Consider the following 18389-nt stretch of genomic DNA (forward strand, 5'->3'; position numbering starts at 1 on the left):
GTGAGGAGAGTTAGTAAGGTAAGACAGGGTTAGCTTTATAAAAGAAACGAAAGCAGACAGTTCAAATAATTCATTTATTTATCGGTAATTGATTATTAAAACTCTTTATTTTCATTAATCCACTTGACACGGGCCATAGCACAGTGGGCGGAGCAGTGATAAGAGATACGTTAAATCCAGTTTTAATTTATAATTTGAAGGTAAAAATCTCTCTTAATGTTAACAAAAGCATCTTTTATTATTTTATTCAATTTTGACAGTTTAAAGTGACTTTATTAACTCCATAACAACCGTCATAAGCAGGCAATGATTCACTAGTGAAATTTTATGGATTTGATTCACTAGTGAATTAAAAATTTTTTAATTCACTAGTGGATTAAAAAAAGTTTCAATGGAGAACAAACATATTTTATTATTTGTAAATACATTAACATTCAATTATTCTTTTTCTTTGGTGTCTGTAATATAAAACTTACAATTATGTACATTACTAAAATTTATACCAAATCGACGATGAACGGGCAAATTTATGTCTTGATGGTTGATTTCCATACTTGACGCCGTGTTTGACCCAGACGAGCATGCTGCCAAATCCAAGGCCGATTCATTCTGAATAATTGTTGATGATTGGTTAATGATTTTTCTTGAAATTTCAATTTTATTATTGAGAGAATCCTCTATGTATCCTTCCACAACACTATTCGAGCGCCAGCCACCGTGTCTCTTTACAACTGTTATATCTGCCCCAGAGTCTGCCAGTAGAGTTGCACTCGAACGTCTGAAGCTATGGCCCGTATATTCCTCTGGATTTTGAAGACCAATAAATTGTGCAATTTTTTGAGGAAATTTTGACAAAGTATTCACTCCTACGGGTTGCACCGTGCATTTTTTGTTTCTGTAATTGATGAACAACCGTTTGTGTGAAATATTTTCAGGTCGTAACATTTTGTACTTCCGAAAAACGTCAACAGCATGAACAGTGTTATTTCCATTGATGATAGTAAACCTTCTGGGCTTATGAGTCTTCGTATCCGGAATTTCGACTACAATTACGCTGCCTCTGTCATCAACATGATCAACTAACATGGACACCAATTCACCAATTCTACAACCTCCAAAAACTCCCACGATTAAAACCACCTTTAGCAGTAAATATTCATCATCAGAAGCAGTATCCAAGAACTTTTCCATTTCTTCGAGTGTGAACACCTTTGACTTCTTTGGTCTGTGACCGACAGACTGTTGTTTTAGGAAAGCTGACACTTGATGAAATCTACAACAATTACTACTTTAAACTCATAAATAATAATTACGGTGTCACAAACCTGCTTATATCAATATTTTCTTTCACAGATAACATTTTTTTAAGTTGGGAATAATAGGACCACAGTGACGAAGGTTTTGCATTTTTGGATCGTTCCGAAATATAAGCCAACATTATGTTTTCGTCTACTCCCTTTGCCTGCTTTCGCTTCCTCCATTCACAAAAAATCGCATATTCTTTTTCATATGAATGTTTTGATTTGGCTGGTACCACTTTATTCAAAGCATCCAATGCTTCATGTAGAACTGCCGGGGGTACAAAAACTTCCGTTTTGTCTTGATCTTCTACGATTCCAGCCATTTTTCGCGCAAACGTCACAAGTACCACAAGTTTGGAAAAATGTAAACAACTTGTTGTCACGGAAATGTTTTACGCCGTCTACATGATTGTTCTAGATTAATTCGTGTGATTTGAATATCATTCTATTTTTTGTTCAAAATATCGTCAAAATTGAATAAAAACATATATACGACTCGTGAATTAAACATTGTTATTCACTCAAAGATATGATCTCACTCGCACTACGTGCTTGTGAGATCAACATCTTTTCGTGAATAAACGGATGTTTAATTCACTTGGTGTATAATATTTATTATTTTTATTGACCTACTTAAATGAATATTACACTGCATCTTGAAGTTTTCCCAAATCAAATCTTAACAGTTACCGCAAAATGAGGCCTTATTTCATTTTAAAAAACGTTTAGTGGCGAACTGGGTGGACTAACGATTAATATAACACTGATTTAAAAAATATTTTGCCCAGTAGAACCCACGAAAACATCAAATTTTTGGAAATGGTGCAAAATGTCCGGGAAGTTTTGTTGCCCTGACAACCGCACCAAATGCAGGCTTTCTATTGGATGTTAATTGTGGGCGTGCGATTTTCAATAGGAATGTTCCGATTGCATGGCAAATTTTCCACAACACGAGATATTTTGGCAGACTGTTTCCTGAAAAATAATTTTAAAGCAAAGAAAAACAAATATAGGAATATGAAAAAAATATAAGAATATGAAAATGTATTTAAAAGTTACATTTTTATATCAAAATTACTCGAAGAAGCAAAAACACTGGAAACATTATAATTGTTTTTATAGTAAAATACAGTTGGCGCTGGACCTGAAGCCGTAGGTCTTTTTGAATCGATACACTTATTTAAATAAATCAATAACTAATAACAATCAAATCATAACAAAATGCTATCAGTGGAGTTAAACGAAAGGGCCGTTTGTGCTTAGAACAAAATGGTGAACATTTTCAGCATTTGTTGTAACATTGTTTAATAAAATAAACATTACCATTGTAATTTTTCTCTTAATCCCTCGAATGTTCAATTCGCCATTTTCTGTTTTACAATTGTCGTTAAATGTGACGTTTGTCGCGATAGTTCAAAACTAGACATGCCTTGACAGTTTCAGCGCCAACTTTAATAACAAATGCAATGGATCGCACGATAGATTATAACTTGCGACCAACAATTACATACAAGGGCGTAGCAATGATTTTTTGCTGGGGTGGGCCAGATTTTAAACCACAGACAGATGATAGATAGATATTGCAGATGTATCTTATTTTTAATGTGTTTTACTTTTATTCTGGGGTGGGCCAGAAGGATTCTGGGGTGGGCCGGGCCCACCTGGCCCCCCCCTTTGCTACGCCCTTGATTACATATTTAGATCAAAGAAGGCTTTGAGATTTTGGACGTGTGTCGACAGATGTCTGGATGCGTGGAAGTATTTTTGGTTGCATATACAGTTACGGCCAAGGAATTTCGTCAGTTATTTTACTGTCAATTCGAAAAAACTTGTGTAGCCTAAGCTTTATTGTCATTATCACAGACATTCAAAATTTTTGTGACAGAAATTCTGTCACAATAAAATCAAAATCCCACCAGTAACGTTTTTAACATCCATGTCCAAAATTCCAGTGTGGGGTTAGAAATATGTATATAAAACCTGTTTTACAGCTAATGTCAGTTGAATGACAACGAAAATTTTCCTAATGTAAATTTGGTTGTGTCCATTTGTCAATTAATTGTCTACTTGACAAAACCTGTTTTTAGTTTTTAAATTTTCATAGAATTTTGACCATAATTCTAATCTATCTCTCCGTAGTCTTCACACTATGAAAAAAAATGTAAAAATGTGTCAATTTGATTCTGACACTACGTTCTGACAGTTCCCGTTTTTTTTGCAACCAACTGTACCTACTCCGAATAATATGCCGGGTGTGATGGAAGTCCACGTAATAAATTTAACCACCAATAACTCGTTAAAATAAACATTTTTTTTATTTATCATTTTTTCCGTAAATTCTTCAAAACAGAATTAAAATTAAATATAATTTGAACCCTAAAATTCATACCCGCTCATGTGTTTACACATCCTTTGATAACGAAGCACGAAAAAGAATTACTCGAGTAAAAAACAGCAAAAACTGTTAGTATTAGCACAGAGATCGTTCTTTCTTCAAAAAACTGTAAAGTTTTTATCGCACAAAAACATTTTCACTTACTCTTTCGTTTTAGTTGACGATTATCCCATGAGCGGAGTGTCAAATTGGGGGCTAGAAAAATAAAAAAAAATCATTGTTGATTCCTTTATCGCTAAGTTTGTGTTCTTCCAACTTTCAACATAGATGTCGCCACATATGATTGTTTATAATTTGACATTTGCGTAAACAATATTCTTTGTTCGTTATTTATTTAAAAGGCCGTTTCGTGCTCCACTTGTTACTTGTGTTGTGTGAGTAAATGCGTTTAACTCGATTGCGCTCTCGCATTATTTAATGTTCTTAATGTAAACGACCTTGAGATTAATAATCTGACGTCCCATCTGGCTTAACCTAAACAATTGTCTATTAAAAACCCTCATTTTAATGAAACTATCCGTGATGTGCAAACCATGGGTGCATGTCTGTCGATAGAACGTGAAGAAGGTAAAGCCCGAAAACGCTCCGAAGAAATAGACAGACAACTGGGAGAACTCGCCAAGCAACAGAACAATGTCATCAAAATCTTGCTCCTCGGTAAGTTGCCTCACTGTATCCCCCCAAAAACACCAAGATTTGTGAATTTCAGGCGCCGGCGAGAGCGGCAAGAGCACTTTGGTCAAACAGATGAAAATTATACATGCTGATGGCTTCACTCACGCCGAATTGAGCAGCTTCCGCCCTACAGTATTAGACAATCTCTTAGCTTCCATGAAATACGTTTTAGCGGGAATGGGTATCTTAAGAATTAATTTAGAGCAGCAACGCAACAAAACACACGCTCAAGTCGTCCTCATGAGTCGCAGCTGTTTCGACATGAGTTTCATGGTTTTACCTAACGTGGCAGCTTCTTTGCAGGCGTTATGGTCTGATCGCGGGGTCAGACTCGCCGTAGCCAGGGGCTACGAATACGAATTGAACGACTCTGCACTATAGTAAGTTTGACAGTTCTTAAAGATTGAGGTTATGTGTAATTTTTCCAGTTTATTTGAAAATATGGAACGAATCTGTGATCCTAAATATGTGCCGACACCGACAGACGTGTTGAGGGCGCGTGTTCGTACTCAAGGAATTATCGAGACGCATTTTCGCATCAATGATATGATCGTGAGCATGTATGATGTGGGGGGCCAACGCTCGCAGAGGCGGAAATGGATTTATTGTTTCGATGACGTCCGCGCCGTTCTATTTGTGGTCTCTCTGAGTGGATATGATATGACTCTTCTGGTAACATTGACCTCTTTTTTAATATTTTCCAAAAATATAATCTGATGTGAGTTGGCTTTGACATGTCTATAAGTTGGTAGTACTGATTACTGACTTCACTCAAGCGTCTCGATGTCAAAATGAATTTTTCGAACGATTTAATCTCAATTTAAAGTTAATGCGGCAAATTGTACAAAACACAAAAAAAAATGTAATCTAATGTTACACGAGATGAGTACTAGATATGATTAAAATAAATCTTCAAATGACATCACGGGTATTGCATGCATTATTATTTACTGTTATCATAAAACAATTCTAAGAAAAGCGATTTTGTAACTATTTTTGTCCGTTTATTTTTAGGAGGACCCTAGCGTCAATCGCCTTGACGAAAGTTTGAATCTTTTCGGCCAAATCGTGAATAATCCCTTTTTCCGAGAGGCGTCTTTCGTACTATTTCTGAACAAATTTGATTTGTTCAGAGAGAAAATTCTCTACTCGCAGAGGCACTTGAGACTTTATTTTTCAGATTACAAAGGTGAGTGTGGATTCAATGCGAGTTTTGTCGTTAACGTTTCGAATTCAGGACCGGACCGGGACGTCGACAGGGGAGCTCTCTTTATCCAACACAAGTTCGTGTTGAAAAACGCCGATTCACGCAAGGTTTTGTACCCGCATTTCACAACTGCCACCGATACTGCCAATGTCCAAGTTGTTTTTCAAGCTGTTATGGAGATGGTGATTTCGACCAACCTGGGACAGGTCACTCTTTTATGATTTTTACAAAAAATGTTACGCTTGTAGTCTTTTACACAGTTCCTTAGCTGCCATTTTTATTTAGTTTAGACATTATTTTCAAGAGTTTTTTTGTGGCAGTTCTTTTAGTTTTATTCGTTTATTTTTAAATATTAGGAGGGATGGTGTTTAAGCTCAACTGTACCCTGACAGCCCCAATTAGTATTTTGTAAATTTATGTCAATATTTCAGTCTTGTGTAAAAACGTGTGTGTGATGCAAGAAGTTGTAAAAGAACGAACAAATGATGTCATGAATGTTTGAACTGAAGCCCGTCTGTGATTGGTCCTCTTGCCTTTGCTCGAAATGGAGTGGACACGAAGACGAGATGAGAGTTGCCAAAAGAAAAAGTAGATGTTTTTGGGGCTGTCGCGGTGCGACAATACGGAAATGAAAGTAGATCTCATGATGTGTTCAAATGAATAAGAAGAAATTAGCCGAAAAACAGAATAACCCTTAACTTGCCTCTAAGGTTACATCTTGACGCCTGTGATACAGTGGCCTTAAAATTTGTGCAAATATTTTTATAAAGATATGATCACGAAATGTGATAAAAAATGTAGTTTAGGTTTACAAATTAGTTTATAATTTTGTAATTGACGTTTTGTAGTGTTGTTTTTGAATAAAATTTGAAACACAGCCGGCGTGCACTTTATTTCGGAACTCGAAGCGAGGCCGAAGTTTTCAAACAGAACCTTGGGAACACTCGTTTTTGATTAATGGACGGACGCTAGAGGACGCGCTATAAAAAGACCGGGGCGCGAAAAATCGAATCGTATTGTTTGGATTTTTTCACGATCGGCCATTTTGTCTGGTCCGGAAATAATTTTTCAAGGACAGAGCACTATTAAAGAAAGAATTGGCGTAGGCATTACACACACATTCGAAATAAAATAATCGCAATGCGTATTTTTAGAGCACGGAGACGATGCCATTTCGCAGCACATCGACCTTTCTGGTCGAAATTCGTCCACTTGGTAACTTCAATCATTACGAAATTGCCTGCACACGCTATTTCTGCAGACGCAACAAAAACACTATTGCGCCGGGATATAGGACAAGGAGGAAGGCGTCGGAGCGGAGTCTGCGGCGAAGACACGCCGGTGATACGGACGACTCGCGTTTTTTTTTAACTGGAGTTGTCAAAGCGCCGGCGATTTTTTCGTCACTCGCAGATTAATTGGACGTCAATTTGCGAGTGTCGAAGATGGGGCAATTTGATCATGATTGACGAACGCGACAGTATCGATGGATCGGGAAAAATTAGACGGTGGCCCTTGAAACGCTGGTGCGAGGTTTTTTTTCGGTTTTAGGATGCGATTTTTGGCTAATGGCCAGTATTACATCAAAACGAGGCAACGGCCTCGGCGCTGACAACAGTTCCCCTGTTGGTTCGACGTCGGAAGCGTCGCGACGCGCCTCTAGTTCAGTGTTCCGAGTTTCTGGGATTTTTGCGAAGTGCATAGACTATTTGAGACAAGTGAGGAAAATGACGGACGGACCTTGGATGTAAGTCCCTTTTATTTGAACAATAAAATTCAAAATTTTCAATAATTTATGCCACATTTTCACTTTGACTCCTTTCCTTTCGGACATCGTTCAAGTAGTTTTTTGAAAAATCGCTAGTTTTAATGAGTTTTTAAAATAAAACAAGCACCCACTCGATGTTAATTTGAAGACTACTAATCTATACTTGACATTGGGGTCTTCGACGATTTAAAGTGAAGCAACTGTTCGGGTCAAGAGCGTCCGTGAATCTTTTTATAAGCTCGATTTTCGGGACCGTCCAGCCAAATTTTGAAATATTTTAGATTTGGTACCGAATTTTGAACACACGAAGCGATATCTGCACTGATCAGATCAAGATCAGCGATAAAATGCACTCACTTTACAAGAATAGATAGTGAAAGTTGCAAGAAAAATCCAATGTGACAAGTACAAAATGAGCAGTATTGATAAAATGAATGTGATGATTCATTGGTTAAAAATAATCGGAACTGTCGGATGGTTGTGAAGTCATCTTGAAAGAGAAATTGCAGACGGTCAGCAAAGTTCAATTGTAGGCGTCGAGTTGAAAAACCTCGACGAAAGAATCGGTCCGCTCGAGTCTACCTGAGTGCCATTACACGCGAGATTCTTGAGATTTTTCGGTATTTACGTGGAAACAACGAGCTTTTGATGCAGTCGAGAGAGTGTTGCAGGCACTTCCTGCTGAACCGGAAGTGGCCAGATCTGGGTCACTCACACTTGGATATTATTAATACACGCGACGTGTGAATCATAGCTTCATTTTTGTAATATTTTTAATGGAGATTTATGCTTTTGTATTAATCATGACTCACCCGGTATAGCAGTCAAGGCGCGTCATAAATGGATCTGGGCGATAAACCGCCAAAATTTCCTGATAAGCAATAATCGAAATCCGCTTATTTGGAAATACCAAGTATTGGATATTTATCAGCGCGATTAATAATTGGTCAATATTTAGAGATGCTAAAGGTGTGATCGTGTTTTTCAGAGAAATAAGTACCTAAATTGTGCAGTTTGGACACATTTTTTGGCTGAAAAATCGAGGTCTAGGTTGCGCTGGTCGATTTGCAAAAAAATACGTTTTCCATCAATCATCCGACGAGGCAGTTGAAAATACGATTTTGTGACGAAACAAAACAATACAACGACGTGAATGATATCGACAGGTGATTTTTGAAATAACCGGTTTGAACCGTCCAAAACCGCAGATAACGACGAAGAAGAAAAACGGTGGAGGCGGCTCCAAAAAAACCATTAGCGAATTTCGAAAATCTAATTTAGATGCAAGCCATGAAATATTGGTAGATAACGATGATTTCATGGCGTGGTAAACGAACAGGAATTTGCATAAGAAGTGACCGTCATTATGTAGATGAGGTCCAGTTGTGTACTTGTTTTGGACGATTTTTGCTAATATTTTTATAAAACGAAACCGAACAAGTGTTATTGGGCAATTTATGGGGGTAAAGACACTAATAAACTACCTACCGGCGAAAAAGAAAACTAAAAACTATTTTAAAAATAACCGAATACATAAATAAAGGAAACAACTGTATTTTAAGATTAACATTTTTAATGTCTTGTGTGTTTTTATAATTTTATCCAAGCACAGCGTTAAATATGGCTGAAAAGATAACTTGTTGAAGACAGAAGGCAGTTTATTTAAGTTATGGCTACGAAAGGAAAACGGTTTATTTCATGTTTGTTCAAGAAATCTTTGTTGGGGTTCTTTTCACATCAAAAAATCGTGCGAGAGAAATCTTTGCCGCAGCTAAAATTGCAGTTTTTGTAGTATTCAAAAATAAAATAAAAAAGTACACGAATTATCAAGGTGTGTATAACATTGATTAATCTGCAAATCAGAATTTAAGAGGACGGGAAAGCTTAAAAGTTTCTCTTTTAAATTCTGTTGTGCAGTCTGAGAAGTGGTAAAAATTAATATGTAGTTATTTACAATAAAAATGAGGAAGGCAAAGCTTTCGTTCACGCGAATTGCGTTCTATGCAATCCAAGTGAACGAAAACGGCCTTACTCTCGAGTGCTGTATTTGGTTTTGTTCGATACCTCCTTGGAAAGTGAGGGGGTCATTCACGAAACCATGACAACTGATATTGTTGAAGCATTGTATTTGCCGTTTCGTTAACGATTTGCAAATTATCTGAGTTTCGTAAATGACCCCCAAAGTCTGTAACTTTGTATTCAAAATTTTAAATAAATATCACGTTTTTGGACGGATCTGTTGCTATAGGAAAAAATAAAATACAAAATAAACAAAGTTATGTAACGTCAATAAAGTTATATGTCCTCGAAGAGGCAAGTGCCGCGAGGTATCAAATGTTGCCTCAAAAATCAAAATTACGTTATCAGAAAGATTTTACGAGTGAATGAAAACCAGTGAGCGAAAACCGATGGGCGAAAGTGAAGTGAACGAAAGAGAAACTTCACCCGCTGGTAACTATGGATACAGACTCACATTTTGTAGGGAGGTATCGAACAAAACAAACGCATTTTCCTACGGGGTTACTGATTTTTGGTACTAATCCGAGATACCAAACAAAAATTTTTGAAATGCACTCTACTTTTCAGGCCTTTTGGGTTTTAATTGTCATCAAATTCTGCGACATAAGTCAGCATTTAAAGGTAAGTGTGGGATCCTGTTGTGAAATTTGATTTTTTTATCACAGTTTACTAACAAATATTTAGTTTAAATCTAAACTACCCATTTTTTTTATCTAGAGGGGCAAATATTAGAAAAACCGATAATTCAAAAATAGATTTATTAGATTAAAAAAGAAGAACGGAGTTCACACGTTTTGGATTGTTCCAACGCTCACTCTTTTGAGTTGTTGAAACAGTCATAAAGTGTATTTAACGGATCGTTAAAAAACCAATGAATATTTTGATTTCTTTATTGTGATGCAGAATCGATGAGTTCCGGTTTGACGCGTGCAAATTCAGGTGTTTCCGTTAATTTCGTTATAATTTTTACGTTAAATTAAATTCAACCACTTGGACAAGTTTCGACATGCGCAGCTCGATTTCGTTGCTTGAACCGTCTTCATTCATAATTAGTTTTTTCCTTTATTGATTTCCCCCTATCGATGAGGAATTTCGCAATCGGGACTAGTTGGTGTATTGTTATCTGTATACGTTGTTTGAAAACACCAATCGGGGACAAAAGTGTATGTATGCAGATAAAAATGTGCATTTTCTCCCACCACTAAAATGTGATATCATCTACAAATTCCAATCGGTTAAACTTGAAACTCAGAGCGGGTTTCTCAGTCAACGTTCACACACGTTGTAAGAAAGCGCCATAAATTTCGCTTTCGTTCGTTCAGTTTAAAGTATACAGTGTGTCCCAGAAGAGCCGGCATGGCAACGCTAACCAGGACTAATTCGAGGGCGACCAATTACAAGGACTACGTGAATTTCCTGGGAGGGTACAAGAACGGGAAGAAGGACGAACAGGGAGAAAACCCGGAGAAAAATTTCACGCTGTCGAATTCCAGCAGTACCAGTTCTTCGGCGTCGTTCAACTCGGACGTTCCGGATTTTTCGAAAAATGTATGTACGTCGTATAACGACTTTTTGACGAGTTCCAAGAACAAGAAGTTCAATTCGGTCAAGCCGAGTTTGGACGAGAAACCCACAAAGAGTGTGTCCACCTTGTATAATGATTTTGAAAATTCCAAAAATAAAATAAACGAGGTGGACGAGAAAACCACGAAGAAAAGCGAGATCTACATTGAAGTCCAGCCAGCGAAGTCGGTGAGTGAGGTGTCGAAAATGTTCGAAAACAAAAAAGAAAAGTCTCCGCCGAGGAGCAACAGTATCAATTCGAAAATCAATATTTTTGAGAAGCAAATTTCCACGGAGAACAAACCCAGAATCGCTGAGAAGCCGTTGCTGAAGAAGTCGTCGTCGATTAAATTAGATCAATTCCCTAGACCAGCAAGTTTTGAAACAAACGGCTTGGTACAACCTGTAAAAGTCGCAACCCTTGAAGCTAACTTAGTGACGCCACCTGCAAAAGTCGCAACCCTTGAAGCTAACTTAGTGACGCAACCTGCGAGAGTCGCAACCCTTGACGCTAACTTTGTGACACAACCTCCCACGGAGCCCGTCAAATCACCGAACGCAGAAACATTAGTGTCGCCGCCACCCCCGCCTCCACTGCCGGTGATGAGTCAAGTGTCCAAACCGAACGGACCAGAAATGTCAAATACTCAAATGTCACTGCCGGTGATGAGTCAAGTGCCCAAACCTCCAGAAATGTCACGAGGAAACGGTATGGCGCCGCCACCGCCGCCGCCGATGTGGAACACGACCGCGCCTAAATTGCAAGCTACTCTGACCAAAGGGCCCCAAACTAGTTACAGCGTGAACAACCCCACGGGGGCGCTTCCCGTTGAAATCGACAGGAACAATCCGCTGGTCCGGAAGCTGGTTTATGGTACTTTGAGGGGAATGTACGGGGCGTACCACGACAAAGCCAACGACATGCTGGCCACCCTCCCCAAGAACATGGTGGTGAGGAGCAACGGGGTCCAGGATCGAATCGAACAAATAGCGTAAGTGTCGCGCTTTCCACGTTTGTTTCTTTTCTTTTTTCTGGTCTAATTGTGCATGTTTTGTAGGTCTAACGGTGACTTGGATAAACTAAACGGGAGGGTAAATCCAAAATTAGAGCAAGAGCCATAATCCTTCCACAAGAACTGTGTAAATACGTAGGCTTAGGACCTGTACATAGACTTTTTATAAGGCGATGCATTGTAGCAATTAATCTAATTATACATTTTTCCATACTCACATTGTTTATTATTTTTGATAACACTAACAGCAATTAAGTACAGCGATTACGGCGTGTGTGTGTCATAACTTAGTCATATTGTTTGTTTGAGAATCAATATTTTTGTTTGACTGTCCAACGCGTATGCAAATTATCTCATGTGTACCACTCGATTCAAGGCAAATTGATGAATCAACGAGGTTTTTCGTGTGCACGCGTGTGTCATGTCTGAAAATGTCCAAGACTGCGGTCACGCTTTTACATCATAACCGCAGTATCAGTTGCCGCCGGAAGAAGTTGAGGACCTTGCCGGTTGTTACATTGAAAACGCACAGCTCTATATGGAAACCGACCAGGTTTTATTAATATCCGGCCGCAAAATAAAAGCAAACACCTTGAAGATTATCGAGGTATTAAACGTAATTTATAAATATGTTATGGGAAGAACACGTAAAGGTCGCTTCGTAATTATTTACAATTGGACGCAGCCGCGAGATTACTCGGCTTAAGTACCGATGCGTTTTACTGTTTTAATGGAGATTGCTAAGTAATGCCAGATTGTTGCCAGTTTGTCGATTTCGAGAGCAGTTGCGTGGTGCAACAATTAATTATAATTTTATGCAGGAAATATCGCGGGTGCATTTGCATTTCAGCGATTATTCTTGTCGCGGAAGTAAATTGTTGGACGGAGAACGGGAAAGTGTCGTTGCAGGCGCCAGTCAAAGGGCAACAACAGCCACTCCGGTGGATGCTAAGAGTTTCATTAACACTGAGGAAACAATTATTTTGCAATTTGCCGCTTGCTGAGCTTAATCACAACACAAACGCGGTTGTGTTGTCGTTTCTATCATTCTTATCTTTCGTTTTATGGTGTTGATTGAAAGGGGAACGAATGATAACTGTTGTGTTCGTCGATTATCCACTTGTTCCTGGTACTTATGTATAAATTGACGCCCCTGCCGATCATAAATCGCGAATCTTTCATTCTGTGGTCAGTTTGATTTTATTGAGCAATAAAGCGGCTCATTTTGCAAAACGTTAATCGATGTAATCCATCCGGTGAGTTTTGAGTCGTAACAACTTGAACTGTCGTTAAAGATAAGTGAAAAAAATTACACTCAGTGGGTGCGGCGATTTTCGAAAAAGATTTTTTATGGGTGTTTGACGACTCGGCATGTTACGTAAGCGGTTCATTTTTCAAAAGACAGACTCGGCGACATTCGATATTTTAACGGTCGGTTTTAGATTTATGGTCTGATGGCAATGACCGACGGCCTGGCCGAATGACATTTCCAAAAAAAGCTTCTCTTGTCGGGTTAGCAATAAAATGTGAAGGGCAAATTGAACGGCGATTTTGGGGGAAGACGACGAAACGGAAAGCGAAATTTGTTTATTGTTTCCTACTCAAAATTTGGAACTGTTCCTTGGCAGAATCGCAAGTTGAAACGGAGAAGTCTCGTGGCGTGATTTTTTCAAATGGTCTCACTTTGAAGTTGTACTTTTATCAACTGAATTATGAATTGTGGGAGATAAATTGCGAAGGTGCGAAGTGACAGTAGTTTTTGGTTGGGTTTCAAGTGGAATTTACTGGCCAGTTAGTAAATCATTTATTTGTTGTTTCCGGTTTTTGAAACACGGCCATCAATTTATTCTTGCTATTTTTTGCACTTCTGTTGTGCTCTAGTCCAAAAATTTGATTTTTTTTTTCTTAAAGAACGAGTTTCGAAAATGTGTCTCTAAAACCCTATCCGAAAATTCGCGCAAATGAAACACTCGCTCCTAGGTCGCTCGTGTCTCAAATAATGCGCTCATGTGCGAAAAATGTCTTCTCGCAGTCGGTTCGTAATACATAGTTACATATTTTCATAATGCTCAAAAATTCGAATGCTTTTTGGATGATTTTGGAGCACTAATGCACGAAATCTACGTTTGCGGTTAACTGTTGCGGTCGCGAAATGTCATTTTGAAAGTAGTTTGTTCAAAAATAACTATTACATAACGTATGCAGGAAGTTAGGTACAATATTTTTTGTAACAAATAACTCAAAAATATTTAAAAATAAAATTAAAAAAGAAATATGTACCTACATAAAGTACCATTATGTAGTAACTTTTTTGTTATTGGGTTGGTAGCAGTTTCCACGCCGATTACTAGATTATTAAAATTTAAAGCGTAAAGTCCATTCAAAAATCAAAAAACCACCACCTGTTGCTTTAGGTTGGCAAAATTTAAAAAACCCTAGGTAAATATTTTTTCATACTATGTTGGTATCTATAAATTATGACATTTATTTGATTCAAAATAAAATTCAATTGCTTTGAATTTCGTTCATATTGTTTTATTAGCAGCACATTTCATTTATTTATTGATTCTTATTATTTTTACTTAAACATGCCCAGAAAAACAAGACACTTAATAGACATTTAACCTCAAAATTACAAGTCTCACCAAATTTTACACTAGACAACGTTGCCGATAGTAGTTATCGAGGAAAATGCGACGTTGGTTTTTTTGATTTTTGAATGGACTTTAGGTGGTGTCGATTCATTCTTGGTCCATAATTTTTTCTGTTCCTGCCCTGCTATAATTTTGTCAAAATGAGCGATTCCAAGAAAGTATTTTGACACCACCGGAAATTAGTGAATCAAATTCGATACTGCTTTATTTGCTGATTTTCTAATTTGTAAAGGATTAATAATAAATAAACGCCCATTTTGTTTAAACTGAATTGACGTTTCCATCCATCTTACGTCATTTATTACCAACCTTAAAAACAATTTGCTCTAGTTTCTGTTGCAAAGTAGAAAACATCGGGATGCGGGAAAAACGTTTACCTGCATTTTGAGGATAACCGGGAAATACCTATTTTGAGGCTGAATACCAAAAAAACTTTGTGTTTTTCGAAGCCATGTTTTTTTAAAATGGCTGCGAAAATATCTTTTAAGACCTACTTAACTGATCTGACGTGTCAGTGCAGATGTTATTTTCTCCTTTTCTAATTCTTTGTCCAGAGAAAAAAAAATTCGTTGTTAATTTTCAAAATGCTCCTATTTTCTTGATTTTCAACATAAGTACATCATTTTTTCTTTGGTATTTATCCAAATAAAGAAACAGATCCATTTCAATCAATTTTTAAGATTTAAAACATGTTTGGAAAGCTAAATCTGGTTCGTTCTTAAGAGATCACACGGTATATCGAAATATTAATGAAATTGCATCCGGTGTTCATTTAAATTTATCCTCAAAGATGGCGTTAAAGAATCTATTGTGAACGCACCACTCGTCCGTCTGCAGAGTAAAAACACAAACAACGTAAAAAGTGAGGTTATATTTAAAGAGCTGATCCGTGGTGTGTTCACAATCGACTTTTCAACACCAACTTAGAGGATAAATTTAAATGAACACCCGATATAACCGACAGTAAAAAGTTTTGTGATTTGAAAAAAATCACACAAAAAGTTGAAATATCTCATCTTAAACTAGAATGCTCCTTTTATATTCTTCTGCTTCGTTTTTCCAAAACTTCTTTCACTATTGTCTTTACTTCTTCTCGTCATTTTATTTTATCCACATTTTTTCTCTAATTACCTGTCACTTGTACAACATGACAGCTTGTCTCATTTATTTTCTTTGATTTCTTTCCCTATTTAAAGGTTTGCTTATTTTGTAAGCCTAAGTAAACAGTCGAAATCTAAAAATACTTTTATCATTTGCATTGACACCAACCACGTCCTGCGAACTTTAAAAACACGATAAGTACACAGTTCTGTTGTTTAAATAAATGATGATTTACTTTTGAATATTCTCTACACATTTTCAGACGTCCTGAAATTCTGCAAAATTTCGAGTCAAATTTGAATCCTGCCGAGAACCATTTTATTAATCCTTCATTGCTGCTGTTCCCGATCACAATGAAATAAAACGGAATTCTTGAAAAATATCCAGGCCGATCATGTCCACGTTTTGTGGATCTGTCAACAAGTTCCGTAAAAGCTCGCGTGTTTGTTATTGTAGCACTTGTTCCGCAATCTTACGGGAATCTAAGCAGCATCAAAAGCTCTCAAGTACAACTATGCCGCAAAGTGAAGAGTTATTTTAATTACTACTCACCAGTCTTCATTAAAAAATAGTTATTTACATAAGAGTACGGTAGGGGCATTTTACAGCGCGAAAACTTGATTTCAGGCACGAGGCGAAAGCGAGAAAAACCAAGAAATTAAGTGCGAACGTTTCAATATGAGAGTGAAATTTTTTTGTTGTTTTGACTCTAGTTTAGAGATTAGCCAAGACTAATTAACTACCGAAGTGCATAACTATTTGTTTCTCAGATTGGCATTTGCTGAATGCCAAAGTTCTTACACGACTTTCACATAAACTCTTATCAGTTTCTGGTCAATAAAGTTGATGTCATAGTTCCACGATCGGTGTGTACACTTTCTGCAAATTCTCTCCATTACGATTTTGCATTTTATGCAAGATACAAAATGGAAATTGAAGATTGCAGAGATCTGGCATTGTTTTGATTTTGTACTGAGAGATTAACAACTGGCCCGACCACTTTGCTGTTAATTGGAGTCCAAGAGCAATTTTATTGTGGATCGAAGAAAAAAAAATCCGTCGAGTAAGACGTTGCGCGTTGGACGAGGAGAGCCATCTGGAATGCATCTCAATTAATTCCAATTGACAAGAATAATAACATAAAATCGAAACAAAAAGTAAATTCGATTCTAAAAATAAGATAGCGTCGTGAGGCGAACACTTTATGGGGTATTAAATTGCAAATAGCGGCAATATTTACCGGATTGTAATATCTTCGGATATTTATAGGTGACTGTGGAAAAAAATCGAAACGCATGGATGGGTTTGTCTTTAGCACCACGGCGCCGACCGCCACGTTTTCCCCCCAGACCAGACCACTTTTCCTCTCGCTGCATTAATGACCGCCGATAAATCACCGTCCTAATGAAAATTGGAAGGGCGATAGGTCACAGCTGCAATTAATAAAAGCGCAAAAGTGGGGGATTTACAGCGTCTGGCCGTCGAGCAATTAGACGGCGTTTAATGCGCATTTTATTCATGAACTTGCATCGAATACCTCTGAAATGTCATTAAACCCGATGCAGAAACGCCTCGATACGGCCCTGCCACCGTCATCGAACCAGGTTTAATTATAAACGCCGCCACCGAAATAATATGTCACTATTTATAGAAGCGGCCGGTGCGTGGACGCACATAATTCGCATTGTGGGCCGATTTCCCGAGACCCCGCCGGCCGACGGCAGATGGCGCTCCTCCGTCGAATTTTCGATTTTCGCGAATCGCCTGCATCCATCGCCCAAGACGGCGGTAATTGTCTTGGGCGGTCACGTGATCGATGATAATGACGTTTGATGTGTAAATGAAAGCGTCGGGACGCGTCCATTTCCAAATTTAGCCACGTCGCCGCTTGGAATTGGTCGGGAATCTTCGGCCCGATCATGCAATGTGAATCATTGCGCCAAATGTCAGTTTTTATGCGAAATGCTACTATTTTGAGACTTTAGTTTTAGCGGTTTTGTTGGCATTGGCATAATTTAAGTGAGTATTTTTTGTGTTGTTTTACTTGGGTGTTTTTGGACTTTTTTGGTCGTTTTTCGACCAGACCTTTCGATTTGTCGCGGTGTAATCGCCTGTCGAAATGTTTCCCGAAAAGAAACTAAAACAAACGCACACGAGCTAACCTGCAAAAATAGACGCGCATAAGCAAATCTATCGATAATTTTCGAAAAATAGAACGTCATAAAATATCCAAATCGAACTGAATTACATACGCCAGTCTGTTCTAATATGGCGGCAGTCACATTTCCACCGCGTGGACGACCGCTCGGACACCTCCAGATTTGTACTTTCTTATCCTACTAACCAGACAAATTCCGAAACACCAACGATATTTAGCGCAATTATTTCAGATGATGTTTAAATTTCGACAAAAATGCGCCGAGCCGTGTCAATCTAGGTGAACGGCTGAAACCCCTCGTCATTGGCCTATTTAGGTCATGTGATTCGCCATTGCAACAATCCAAAATTATATTTACATATTTTGAACAATACTATTTCTTAATTGTTTTACTTTTATTGCAAAGATTACGAGTATTAATTTTATTAAATGATTGACGTCTTATCGCCATTTTGATTCTCGTCTGTCACTAAACTGTCAAGCGAAAATAAACGGGGGATTAAAAAAGTGGTACGAGAGTACTTTGCTGCTTCCG

The 18389-nt window shown here is 37.8% G+C and overlaps 3 protein-coding genes and 1 long non-coding RNA gene across 10 annotated transcripts in view; 3 read left to right on the plus strand and 1 right to left on the minus strand.

The window, feature by feature from the left end:
• Nucleotides 1–55: 55 nt before the first annotated feature.
• On the minus strand, nucleotides 56–3853 carry LOC138139216 (uncharacterized). Its single transcript, XR_011162236.1, has 3 exons — nucleotides 3691–3853; nucleotides 1326–2276; nucleotides 56–1273 (listed from the first exon to the last, which is right to left on the minus strand). It is a non-coding gene; the product is annotated as an uncharacterized lncRNA (long non-coding RNA).
• A 364-nt stretch (nucleotides 3854–4217) lies between these two features.
• On the plus strand, nucleotides 4218–6455 carry LOC138139209 (guanine nucleotide-binding protein G(o) subunit alpha-like). The gene is made up of 5 exons (XM_069059414.1): nucleotides 4218–4353; nucleotides 4406–4751; nucleotides 4800–5043; nucleotides 5386–5560; nucleotides 5609–6455. The coding sequence occupies exons 1-5, from the start codon at nucleotides 4230–4232 to the stop codon at nucleotides 5797–5799; spliced, it is 1080 nt and encodes a 359-aa protein (XP_068915515.1). The 5' UTR covers nucleotides 4218–4229; the 3' UTR covers nucleotides 5800–6455.
• A 507-nt stretch (nucleotides 6456–6962) lies between these two features.
• LOC138139205 (protein piccolo-like) overlaps nucleotides 6963–18389 on the plus strand; it is a 38141-nt gene continuing 26714 nt past the window's right edge. For 2 of the 7 annotated variants that reach the window (XM_069059404.1, XM_069059402.1), the window contains exon 1: nucleotides 6966–7325. In XM_069059404.1, coding sequence (XP_068915505.1) covers nucleotides 7147–7325 — 179 coding nt within the window. In that variant the 5' untranslated portion in view covers nucleotides 6966–7146. Of the gene's footprint in view, nucleotides 7326–9932; nucleotides 9987–17557; nucleotides 17716–18389 lie in introns of those variants that run through there. The other 5 variants (XM_069059409.1, XM_069059406.1, XM_069059407.1 and 2 more) reach the window with 4 other exon arrangements.
• On the plus strand, nucleotides 10597–12158 carry LOC138139208 (arp2/3 complex-activating protein rickA-like). The gene is made up of 2 exons (XM_069059413.1): nucleotides 10597–11920; nucleotides 11987–12158. Exons 1-2 carry the CDS (start codon nucleotides 10722–10724, stop codon nucleotides 12048–12050), a joined length of 1263 nt encoding a protein of 420 aa, XP_068915514.1. The 5' UTR covers nucleotides 10597–10721; the 3' UTR covers nucleotides 12051–12158.

Source organism: Tenebrio molitor, chromosome 9 (assembly GCF_963966145.1).
Source record: "Tenebrio molitor chromosome 9, icTenMoli1.1, whole genome shotgun sequence".
Taxonomy (NCBI): Eukaryota; Metazoa; Arthropoda; class Insecta; order Coleoptera; family Tenebrionidae; genus Tenebrio; species Tenebrio molitor.